General features: G+C 38.6%; 1 protein-coding gene across 1 annotated transcript in view; it reads right to left on the bottom strand.

The window, feature by feature from the left end:
• The window catches only part of LOC126426974 (DEAD-box helicase Dbp80-like), a 147,379-nt gene that overhangs the window by 24,901 nt on the left and 109,149 nt on the right, over positions 1–13,329 (bottom strand). Inside the window, exon 7 of the mRNA XM_050089131.1 lies at positions 1,319–1,556. Coding sequence (XP_049945088.1) covers positions 1,319–1,556 — 238 coding nt within the window. The remainder of the gene's footprint in view (positions 1–1,318; positions 1,557–13,329) is intronic.

Consider the following 13,329-nt stretch of genomic DNA (forward strand, 5'->3'; position numbering starts at 1 on the left):
ATTCACAATATTGATAATGGCTGTGATGTGGGGTCTGAGTGGAGTACGGTATTGCTGCATCCATTTTCAACAAGCTACTGCTAGAATTCAAAAATATTAGCAGTAATCAACATGCTTTCTAATTGAAACTGAAGAGTTTCCTCAAGGGTCACCCCTATTCTGTCAAGGAGTTCCTTCAAAAATCGAGCCGATTCTTATGTTATTCTGTTGAGTGCGTGTACTTAAACTTACGGCTTGACCTTTTTTTCAGGTTCATAAACATTTTATTTTTATGTGTTATTACTTTTATATTGTAATTTCATGAACCGACACGTTCCATGACCTCCGAGATTTGTTCCTAAATTTGGTCCTACGGAACTTCACGTGTGAATAAATAAATTAAGTAAGCAACTTACGGCAAGACTCAAACTTCCATATGTCGTCAATTGTCTGACTACAACCTGCACTCTTACTCCATTCATTGTGTATATTCCTAGACAGGGGAGACATTTTAATTGAAAGTTGGATAAATAGGATAACTGTGTAGTTCAGAAATATAATGCAATGTTCCTTCAGACATGCACGCAATAACCAGAAAATCCGACACAAATTTTCTTTGTCATTCCATCTTACAGCCGACAGTTGGCCATACTCTCAACTGCAAACACATTTAATGGAAATAACGGCTGTACTCACTCCAGTGCCCGTTTCGTGCATCATTTTCCTGAACAACACGTGCACTCATCCAATAAAGTCTTTCACGACTGGATGTTTCAGCTGCTGAGAATTTTTGTGGGTTGTATGGCTGTGGTCCATGGAACTCTTCAATCCCTCAGTCAGCACAAACAGGAGTACCTCCGAAGATGTCCAACGTAGCCTTGGACGAAACGTCAGGGATTGAAGAGTTCCAGGGACCACGGCCATACAACCCGGAAAAATTCTCAGTAGCTAACACAGGCACTACACTACCCAAGCAGGAGAAATGTTGTGATTTCTCAAGCGATTTGGATTTGTCTCACAGAGCTGTAAGAATCCTGCTGCTGCCGAAAATGAGTTACCGCACAACACTCTACTTTATCACAGGCTTCTACCATTTCATTTCGCCTCTTCTAGTGCCACGCTACAGTACTGTTGCAGTGCGAGGATTTCAATGTACACCAGGACTGCGGACAAACAAAAAATGTGTTATGCGATTCAAAATGACAATTATTACTTTATGACTATCCCCAATAAACTGAAGTCTCACAAAATTGGGCACATTTATCACTCGCCACAGTCGTTTATTTACAGAAGAATATGCAGTTGCAGCAGACGAGACACCACCTGCTGCAGAGCTCACCTGACAGAAAATGATGGCCTGTCCGATAGTGACGACACCGTAGATGTTGCTGATGGCACGGTACTTCTCCTCGGCATTGCGACAGTTGACGTAGTACTGCTTGATGTTGTCCAGGCTCTCCTCCTCGCGCTTCAGCCGGATGATCACCGGGTTACGCACAATCGCCTCTGCGAATGTCATCACGTCCTGCTCGTACGTCGCCGAGAAGAACATCATCTGGCACGACCGCTTTAGCATCCTGCACATAATTGTGTTGGCGGGGTCAGAAATGGGCACAGAATGAATGGCTCTAGCTCAAAAACAGAATAAGGTAAGAATTAAGGTAATTTTAGAACAGAGGGGGCATCTGTCATACGCCATTACAAAAACACCCTTCAGACGATGGGAGCATAATTTCTCTTGAATGAAAATCAAGCCTTCCAGCCTAAACATGAAACACTGTAATAATTATTCTGATAAAACTTAAGAGACATATAGACATTCATTTTTCTCTCCCGCTAAGAAATGGCTAGTAGTGATACAATGTATCCTCCGCCACACACCATACACAGGCTGCTGAGTTTGTATATATGTATGTGAGTATGTAGATATAGAAACCAGCAGTCAGCAGTGGCTGATATTTGCAGCAATCATCATTCTGCAGATAAAAGCCTGTGATCACGCAGATATGCAGGGGTACATCTGCAATAGTAGTAGCACAATAATCTGCCACTGCAGGGTTAGGCATAGGGCCTGTTCCGGCCTCACTATCTCATCTCAGCCTCAGTTTTCCCTTTGCTTCTCTTGCCCCACATTTTATAATCCATTGTCTTTATAGTGACGTACGAAGTACACATTCTCTCCTTTCTCTCTGTACCGGATTGCCTTTTGGGTGATTGGCTGCACCCCTGAATCTTCCTTTGTTACTTTGTTTCTAATTTTGTCTTCCCTAGTTCAGCCTGTGACAGATCCTAGAAATTTCATATCTGATGTTTGTAACTGCCGTAAATCTTTATTTCTCAGGGTCCAGCTTTATGCCCCGTATAATAAAGTACGAATTGCCATGACTGTACAAAATTTCAGTTGTTTGTCTTTCCTTTTCTTACCAATAGGTATTCTCCCTATTGTGCAAAATATACAATGGTACGTATCAATTTTTTCTCTGTAAGCATATCTCCATCACATGGTATGTCGTATTCTAAATATTTCAAATGGGTTATCTGTTTCATCGATTTACTATTGGGATCTATTGTTTGTACTGGTTGAATGCCTAAAAAGACCATAGATTTAGTTTTATTTATAAATACAGTCAGACTGTAGCTTGCACTTACCTCACTTAGTTTACGTAATGCCATTTGTAATTTATCTTTGCTATCTCGTATGGTAATTTGATCATACACAAATGACATCGCGCGATGGTGTTCTCTCTATTTTCCATACTCTGGACTGTCATCTAAGTAGATACTAAATAATTTTGGTGGCACGCTACACCCCCGTTTTACTCCTCGATTTGTTTGTATTTCAGGTTGCAATGGAGCAAATTATTACGAGTTGTTGTCCTGAGTTGAAAGCGTAGCTTGCCACAGAGTCGGGAGGAGAGCAGTTGTGTGGTTCTCACGCTGGCCACTGGGTCGAGCAAGCTGTGTACTTGATTAATGCTGGGTGCAATTTGTTACACATACTTTCTATGAATCTGAAAAACTACCATATAAATTTTTTCCTAAAATACCCAATAATCATGCTGGCATTGGGAAACCGCGTTAGGGACTGCAATGTATTCACCTATAGTATCAATTGAAACTACAACGAAGAGGACAGTATCATATAATATAATTTTCTGGAATTTTCTTCGGTTTCGTTACCAGAGACTTATGATAAAATTAAAAATACACTGTAAAACTATTATTTCAGTGTGTTCTGGTTATGCGAGTGTTTTGGAGAGAAAGCGAATGAATGGAGCACATTCGTAAAGTGAGAATGTGATATTGTATTAAAATTATGTAAGTGTATGAGTGAGAAAGTTGTGCAATAGGGAAATTTGTGATGTACGTCACAGAGACCCCAATTTTGTAAAGGCAGCCAGAAGGGGCACGGAGTATTAAATTTACAAGTAAATTATTTTGTGGACAGGAATTTTATTGTGTGTTTATTAAACTGTATTTAGTTTCAGAATTACTAGATTTCTAGCATAAATTACTTGTGGCAATCTGCTTGGAGGACATTAGAAATACCATGAGTATAGAAGTGCTCATGATGATCTGACTGGCTACTTAATATACGAGCCAATAGGAATTCAGCATTTCTCACGGTTTTCAGTAAGGCTTTGTGCCTCAGATCTATGACACGAGAGTTGTTATGTCGCTGATGAAGAGTGACTACAGTATTGATCATTTTTGAAAGTTTGAGTCTTGTGAGTCAGTCATTTAAGGAGATATTCACGTGTGAACACTTCATGTCATCCAAAAATTCCATTTGATGTGCTCTGTGCAGGTAACGATAAATTATGGTGAACACTTTCTCACAAGAAGCCTACTCAACAAATATATATATCAACTCACAAGTAGTCGTGACTGACTGGTACGTTTAAAGTACCACATCATACTATATATCTTCTGGCTGCTTTTGAGTATGAACCTGTTGAGAGACAATGAGTAGCATTGCATTATTTATGTCGGGATATTAAATTGACTTTGTAGCCATTTTCCTTGTTTTAAAAACAATAAACCAAATAAAAGAAAATTTTAGACTTTTTTTTCCAAACGACTCGTGCAAGGATTCTGAACGCTTGATAGTTTAACTAACTTTCAGCTACTACCGATAGACTGGAGTCATATGGCCTTTGTATGGTAAGTATTTAGTTGGTTTTTCATCAACGCTGCTTTTGTTGGCTAAACCAGCATATACCATCGCAGAGTGAAGGGTGAGACAACCTGAAGCCTATCCAGGTAGGTGGACAGATTGTTTGAAGGGTAATGACAAGCCAATGCACTACCACATTTGGTGTATTTAGCGGCCAGGAAAAGTAAAGTTCAGAGCTAAATGAACACTAATAGCAGCAGCATAAAACCTGTGTTAGAAGGACTCACATGTGTGCAGATATACTTCTGAACTGAAGAGATAGGAGGAGGATTTAAACCCAGTCCAGATATTGTAAACATTATTGACGGAGGGACAGGACACAGCAGGCAGAGAGGTCAGCGAACTACAGGAATGCCAACAGCACACCGTGGAGCAGCAAGCAGTAGCAGACCAGCACAAGGAGCAGTTGGCTGCCGTGGGGTCCCAGAAACTGGACCAGTGTTGGCACCCTGTGGCAGACGGACTCACAGTAGCATCTCGGTGTACTGACAATGCGGAGAAAAAGCTAAGTAGTGTTTTTCTTCGTTTGATGTGTGAGTGTGGATAGATTTAGTTTTAATGTGTGTCAAATTGAAGACGGTGGTTATCAAAATTCAGCATCCGATACTTATGGGTCAACTAATGAGCAAAACCAGGTGAAAGCTAATGTTAAGTTAGCACCAGGTTTTATGAAGGAAGTAATAAAAGGGACAGGATTTGAAGTTGATGAGAAAAATGTAAGTACTGCAAGTCAAGAAATAAGTAGGGAACAGACACCTGGTCTGAATGTTAAATTGGTACCATTTACTGTCACTGAAGTGAAAATAGAGCCAGCATTAGAGGCTGGTGAGCAGAAAGTTAGCATTGCAACAATGTTCCAAAACAATGGGGATATTGGAAGTATAATGAAGGGAATGAATACAAAAACAAATGAACTTCTGTCTGATGTGGATAGTAAAATAAGTGGGCTGGGTAATTAAACAAATAGTAAAATAAGTGGATTAGTTTCTCAAATTAATCAGTAATTTATAGATCAGTAAGAACAGTCTGATAATAAATTGAAAAATTTTAAAGAGGAAATTCTGTAGGAAAGTGATCATAGAATTTTCTGTGATTCTGTAAAAAATGAGTTATCACAACTTAACGAAAGCGTGAGAGGACAAATATGCCATGCGTAACAAGAACATAAGAATTATATTGTCACAGTAAAAGGTGAGCTAACTACCCATATAAAGCAAGTTACTGAAGGTAATGAACATCTAGGTGAACAGTTAAGTGCTGACTTGAATAAAGTACATGCTCAAGTAGATCATGTTGATAAACAGTGTAACGAGAATCATAAATTCTGGCTATAAAATTGAGGAGGAAAGTGACAAAAAAGAACTGTTTGGAGGGCATGTGTGTGCATGAATAAATTATTTAGAAACTAACTGGTCACAATTTAGTACAGTAGTAACTGATAACCTAGCATGACATTAGACTAACAAATGTAGAACAGAAAATTACTGACAGTAGTGGTCATGTAATGATAAATGGTGTTGCAGAGTCCTCAAACTGCCTTTGTTAACCACAGATAGTTTCTGAGCTCTGATCCCAACAAGATTGTGCATCCCACAGCATTCTGGAGTGATTTTGAAGACGTGTTACCTAGGTCACGGAATGACAAAGAGAAGATAGGCTTTGTGTTATCTAATCTTATGGTAGACAAGGATGACAGCATGGAAAGTTTTAGACTTTCTTTGGGGAATACTGAGGGAAGAGAGAACAGATGGAAGTATGAAACAGCTTTTGGTCAGGTGAAAGTTTAACCCAAAGAAATATACTATTATGAGGTTTGTCAGGAAGTGGTAACTATTTTGTATTACATGGCTACCAAGTTAGAAACGGAACAAATTATAATGGGATTAGAAAACGAATCACCTTTGTACTGGTGAAAGAAAGTAACTTCTGCACCCAGAGGCGACATTAACAAGCTCATTTTATACTTGAAAAAGGGTAAAGAATATTTGGAAAGAAGAGGAAAATAATAATAGAGATTATAGGACTCCAACTACGCAAAAGTGAAGTGCAAGTAAAAAGGTGCGCAAAGATCCAACATCAAAGAGGAATGTCCAGAGGACAAGGGGGGTTTTACTGGATGTAGAAATTATAGGTACATGAATGACAGTTATCAAAATCAGCAATCACTTGAGACAGCAGAACAGCATCCCAGACAGCCAAATTAATGGAATGCTATGGCTAATGGAAGAGTAGGCAATGAGGAAAACTAGCAGCAATCTGTAAGGAAGCTAGCATTTGCAGACTTCCAGAAACAGGTTAAATCCACTAGCAAAGCCCTTTGTAAGCCAGCAACCAATGAAACAACACATTAGTGGTACAGGTACTATAAACCTACCACAGGAAAGGGAGGAGATTCTGTCTGATAGTGATGGACCAGTTTCAAATGTCAAAGAAGGTGTCGGCAGAGTTCAAAATGGTTCAAATGGCTCTGAGCACTATGGGACTTAACATCTAAGGTCATCAGTCCCCTAGAACTTAGAACTACTTAAACCTAACTAAACTAAGGACATCACACAACACCCAGTCATCACGAGGCAGAGAAAATCCCTGACCCCGCCGGGAATCGAACCCCGGAACCCGGGCGCGGGAAGCGAGAACGCTACCGCACGACCACGAGCTGCGGACGCCGGCAGAGTGGAAGAAAGCTCATTGAATAGTGATGCAGCAACAGAAGTAGATAAAGTTGGGGTTTTTTTAAAATTCTGACAACATAAAAGGAAGTGTTGCAGAATCTGAGAGGATTAGAGAAGGTGAATGTTTCAAGAAATGTTTTGATTTGTCACTAGTAGACAAATTAATTAAAGCTGCCACAATTAAAAAAGAAGTAGTCCTCTAAATGTGTGTGTTATTTCCGTAGAAGGAATAGGATTCAACAGACGTGAGGTAGTGCGGGATTTACTGGAAGAACCAGATCCTGGAACTGTTGAAGAATCATCAGGTGGACTGATAACAGAGGTTACTACAGTTTTTGGTGAAAAAGTTCCTTTCTTAATTGATAGTGGTTCAGATGAACGTGCAGTGTCAAAAAATTTTGTAGATGCTATTGCCAATTGGAAAGAAATAGTTATTATGCCCTCCTCAACAATAAAAATTGTAGTAGCACAGGTAAAAGTAAGAAAGCAGTAACTCATGAGGTCATGTTACCTGTAAAGATTCAGTGCGAGTAATTGTACCAGAATTTCCTGATAATTTTCAGGTTTAGTGTGGAGATGTTGCTTGGGGCACATTTTCTGCAAAAATACAAAGGGAAGATAGATTTTGGGAATAATGAAGCTGTCATTACTGTACATAGGAAGTGGCCGACTGCCATCTGCAGGAAGAAGCAGTCTCCAGCAGGTGAGCAATGTGGTGTACCTATACATTGCTGCAGGAAATAGGAGGGTATTGTGGGATACGATGAGTATGGAGAAAGGGAGGAAATAGGTCCTGATGAAATAAGAAACATCAGGGTCCGAATGGAACAAAAGGTAGTGGAGTTATCTAATTTGACAGAGATGCAGAAAAATGAGATAAAACGGGTTTTAAGTAAACACCAGGATGCATTTTTGGACCGGCCATGACTAATCAAAGATTACCAATGTTATCTAACAGTAAAAAGTTATGCACAGTTAAAAAAACACTGTGATTGTGGAGGCGCATAAAGAAGCAATAAGGGAAATGCTCCAGAAAATGCTTAAATGGAACATAACCAAAAGGGGCATTAGTGTATATAATAATCTATTAGTTCTGGTCCGCAAAAAATACCTATTGGGCTTGTTTTGGATGCAAGAGCTTTGAAGAAAATAAAGTTATGAGCCCAAAAATATAGATGAACTATTACAGAAAATTAACGGCATGAAATTTTTCACCTCTATGGATATAATGGCAGAAGTACAAATCCTTTCTATTTGAGGGACAATATTACCAATGTAAAGTAGTTCCCTTTGGTTTGAATATCATTGTTTGTCCTTTCATCAGGGTGATGTCCCAAGTATTAGGTGATGAACTGTTGAAGTGAATAACTGTGTTTATGGATGATGTGTTAATTTCAACTAGCAGTTGGGTAGAACACTGCATGTTACTGGATCGAGTTTTGGAAACCACAGTAAGTGGTGGAATGAAGTTGAAATTAGACAACATTGAGAAAGAAATAAAATATTGTCAATGGAGAAGGGATAAAGCCAGATCCTGAAATAGTTGGCAGCACCTACAAATAGGAAAGTTTTAAAGATTTAAAGGGAATATTCAGACTATTTGGTTTTATCAAAAATTCACAGCGTGACAATTGTTCAACGCAGCTTGTTTAAGAGATTTACTGAAAAAGAATGCCATGTAGGTGGACAAAGGAGTGTCAAAGACCTCTGAAGAACTTAATGCAGCTTTGATAAACAGTCAAATTTTGAATCATCCCAATTTCCCCAAGCCTTTCTGCCTAGCATCAGATGCATGTAAGTATGGTCTGGGGATGGAATTGTTTCAAACTGAAAATGAAGGAGAAGAGCAAGTCCACAAAACAATAGTGTTTGCTAGTAGATCTTTGTCACAGGCTGAGAAGAATCATGGTATATCCGAACTAGGAGCTCTCAACATTATATTTGGGTTAAGGAAATTTCAACATTGCTTATTAGCTCATAAAATAATCATATACAGTGACCACCTTTAGGCAAAATTTATGTAGAGCACCCAAGACTAACAAGGTGGGCATTGTATTTACAGAAGTCTGATATAGAAATTAAACGTATTAAGGGCTCTGAGAATGTGATAGCTGATGGATGCTTTGGTGTGTATTATAGAGGTAAACGAAGAGAAAATGTAACCAACGCGAGATCCAGAGGATGCCCACATTTTTAATATAACAATCCACACTGAAGAGGAGGGACAACTGAAGAGAATTTTTAAAGACATTAGGAGAGAATAAAACCAAGATGATATGCTGAAATTACTTAAAAGCACATTAGGCCATCAAAATTTTCCAAAATTAGCAGCATATTACAGATTGCATCAAGGTGTACTATTTACTCAAAGAAAGATATTAAGGACTGGCAATTTTGCTTTACAGAGCAACATGTTGATTTATTAACAGACTATATGCATCAACAATATGGCCATTATGGGGACAGAAAATGCATTCAAAAACTGAGTGAGAAGTGTTTGGCCAACTGCCTGCTTCAGGAAGGGGGAGGGGGGAGGGGGGGTGGTAGGTGTTGTGAGTACATATTTTTACTAGTCGATGGGCTCACTAAGTATGTTACATTTTACCCGGATGAAAGACAAATCCCAGAGTAATGGTAATAAACTGGTAAAAGGACTATTTTGTGACCATTGGTGTACCAAAGGCAACAATGGGCCACAATTTGTATCTAAGGGTTTGAAAAGTATCTGAGAAATAGGAATATTGAACATATAAAATATTTCTGTGTATTTCCCTCGAGGTAATGTGTGTGAACGAATAATGAAAGAGCTTAATCAACTTTGCAGGATATACTGTCATAAGAAGCACTCAGCTTGGGCCAACTATCTTCGATATTTTGAAGACGTGATTAATCACTTACAAGCATGAAGCCATTGGATTTCCACCAGCCGAATTGCTGTGCGGGATTAGACCTAATAATTTATTTTTCAAGCTGTTGGAATTCCCTAAACTAACGGAAGTGGCTATGGAGCACAAAAAGAAAATAGCAAAATAGAAAGAAGGCTTTGCATAGAAACAGAAGACATGATACTAGGGCGCCCCTCACAAGTTTTCAGATTGGAGACTTGGTACTGGTTACAATTATGGAAAAGTCAAAAAAACTATCTGCGGAAACCAAGAAATTCACAGACGAATGTCTGAGTTCCTTCATAATAGTGAACAAGCCTCAAGTGAAGGCCTATACGCTATAGTATTGTAAGACCCACAAACTGTTATGACTATGCAACAACATTGACCTAAGGAAGTATATACAGAAAGATGATGGTGACAGTGGTAACTCTAACTGGCCTCAGGAGACACACACATTCTTTGCTACATCAGGTGTTTGGCAAACACCAGGCATCCTGAGTTGTTGGCAATATTTCATTTTAGTTTTCATACTGTCAACCTCTCTCCTTCATTCATAAATTTTGCTATCGTCTGTTCTTTCTTAACTATCTTGTGGGTATATAGTGTACACAGTGTGTTGTAGGATGTAAGAGTTATTAACAAACCATTTTTGAATGCATTTCAGTACTAAAGACTGTATGAACATACTGAACAGTGGATGAGGAATGAGTGAGGAGAACACGTGAAAGTTTTGTAGAATAACATAATGTAAAATGTAAGTGTGATGAAATGTGACTACACCTGTTTATGTATAAGTTTCAGAACAGAGGCAGTACTGTTATGGCCAACAATGTACAAAGCCAAGAGATTTTGTACATAAATGAAGATGAACATCATGTATACATTATGACAACTGCAAACTGAGGAGTTACTGTAAATATTTTCAGTGATTTTTTTCATTCGGAGTGTATTTGTATATATTATTTAATATTTTCTAAAAAGTTCAGAAATGTATCTACTAGTATTTCAGAAAGTAGTAAAAAATTTAAGCTCAGAAACAAAGAACTTACATAGAAAAGAGAAATGTTTTTTAGCAGTAACTTGCTTGAGTGAATTTGTGTCTGACGTGCCTAATAATGACTGATGTCTGTAGTTTGAACTGGGTAAAGATAGGGACAATTAAGAGTAACATTTACTTTTTAATTAGCAGAGGTTAGTTTACTTTTTAGTGAAAATTATTTTTTTCTGAAGAAAAATTTACACTGAAAAATACTGTAGTGCAGTAATGTTACAACTAAATATGTACAATCATACCCAGAAAATTGTCTTTGTAAACATAACAATCATGATAAATGAACAGTGTACATATTTGAAGCAAACAAGTTTAACATTCTTCTTTGTAGGAAGAAAAGTAATGATTGTTTGGCTTAGACTTAAGGTATTTTGCAGGTATGCCCATAATGAAAACTGGATATGAGACTCACTTCTATCTGACAGGCCTTCAACACATTTCACTGATGGCAGTCGCTTGTGTGTGCACAGTGTTTGTTGTTGTAAAAAGTGCATTTCAGTTGCAACTAAAATTTTATTTTGGTTTTGTGTCTCGTTTATGTTTTATTGCAGCAGTATTATTCTGCAGTAGCAGGATACAGTAGTATTCTTTGTAAGAGTATCAGTTCTTACCAGTCAAAATTTTAAAAATTAACTGAAAATTAAAACTATGAACAATTTCCCGAATTCTGAAAAATCCCTGGATTGTTCCAATTTTCTCCTGGATGAAAAAAATTCTCAGGTTTCTCCCGGATTTCCCGGTTGTCTCGGTGCGTATACACATCCGCCAGGCGGATTTGATCTGGGGTCAGCATGCCTACCAGAGTCCAGGAAGCAGCGGATTAGCGCTCTCAGCTAACCCGGTGAATGGACACACACACACACACACACACACACACACACACACACACACACACACACACACACACACACACACACACTCTCACACTCACACTCTTCAGATACCTTTTGAATAGTAAAAATGGCGGCATTAAGTCTTTGAACAAGATCCTGAATGTGGGCTTTCCACAACAGGTTACTATCTATCTGAGCAACCAGAAATTTGAACTGTTCAGTTTCACTTATAATATGCCAATTCTGTGGAATTAAATGTCAGGTTTTGGTTAACTGTGTGTTAGAAACCATGAAAACTGAGTCTTAACTGTGATGTAGCATTAGTTTATTTTCTACAAGCCATGAACTGCGATGTTTAAAACTGAGCCAATGTTGCACACAACATCCTTTACTACCAAGCTAGTGTCATCAGCAAACACAAATATTTTAAAGTTACCCATAATACTAGAGTGTGTATCACTTATATAAATAAGCAACAGGAGTGGCCCCAACACTGATCCCTGAGCCCCCCCCCCCTCCCCCCTTGACCCAATTGACTGTACCCCACTCAAACCCTACATCACAGCCATTCTCAACATTTTGGATAATGACCTTTTGCCGTCTGTTCCTCAAGTAAGAGGTGAACCAATTGTGAGCTACTGCCTGTATTCCGTAATGGTCGAACTTCTGGAGCAATATTTTGTGATAAACACAAACAAACACCTTAGGTAAATCAAAAATTATACTCAGCATTTGAAACCTTTTGTTTAACCCATCTACTACTACAGAGAGAAAAGAGAATATAGCATTTTCAGCTTTTAAATGACTTCTAAAGCCGACCTCTACATCTGATAGCAAATTGTGTGATATAAAATGATCAATTATCCTTCCATACACAGCCTTTTCAACAGCTTAGCAAACACTGATGGCATAGAAACAGGCCTAAAATTATCTACATTATCCCTTTCTCCCTTTTTATAAAGCATCTTTATACTGAGTACTTTAATTGTTCAGGAAACTGACCATTCCTAAAGGAAAAATTACAAATATGGCTAAATACAGGGCTAACTTGTGCAGCACAGAAATATTCTGATAGGCACTCCAACATATACGTGAGAGTCCTTAATCTTCAGTGACGTATTTAATTCTAAGGATGGACAAACAAGCTATTAAGCACGTGGTCATAGTGTTTTGGCTCATCTGTGTATGTTGTGGACTTTTTATCTCCAGATATATAGACAATACTTTTGCTGTCCAACCTCATGGCACTGAGAATCTGAATGACATTTTAGAACACCTGAATTCAAACCATCTGAATATTTCTTTCACAATGGAGGTGAAAAAGGATGGTTGAATTCCCTTAACCTTCCCCTTCCTTGATGTGCTGATCAGGACGAAGGTGGATGCTTTGTTGGTACATTCAGTTTATTAGAAGCCTTCTCACACCGACTTATCTACAAGCCCACAGCTGCCACCATCTGGCCCAGCACGAAAGGGATACCGTACTTTGTAAAGGGCCCAAATCATTTCAGATCCTGAGAGTTTGTCTGGCTGAGTTACCCATCTTGATGTCACCTTTCAGCCACCAAAGTCTATGTCTTTTCACTTTATGCAGGGATCATTTCAAACACGATAGCTTGAATTTTGCGGAAATTTGAGTTAAATGTGTTTTTTTGGCCACCGTCAAAGACCAGGGTCCTTTTAGGTTCACTAATGAATGATCTTGGCTTTCATCAGGTAGGTGTCTGCT

The sequence above is a fragment of the Schistocerca serialis genome, chromosome 11 (genome assembly GCF_023864345.2).
Source record: "Schistocerca serialis cubense isolate TAMUIC-IGC-003099 chromosome 11, iqSchSeri2.2, whole genome shotgun sequence".
In the NCBI taxonomy this organism is placed as follows: domain Eukaryota; kingdom Metazoa; phylum Arthropoda; class Insecta; order Orthoptera; family Acrididae; genus Schistocerca; species Schistocerca serialis.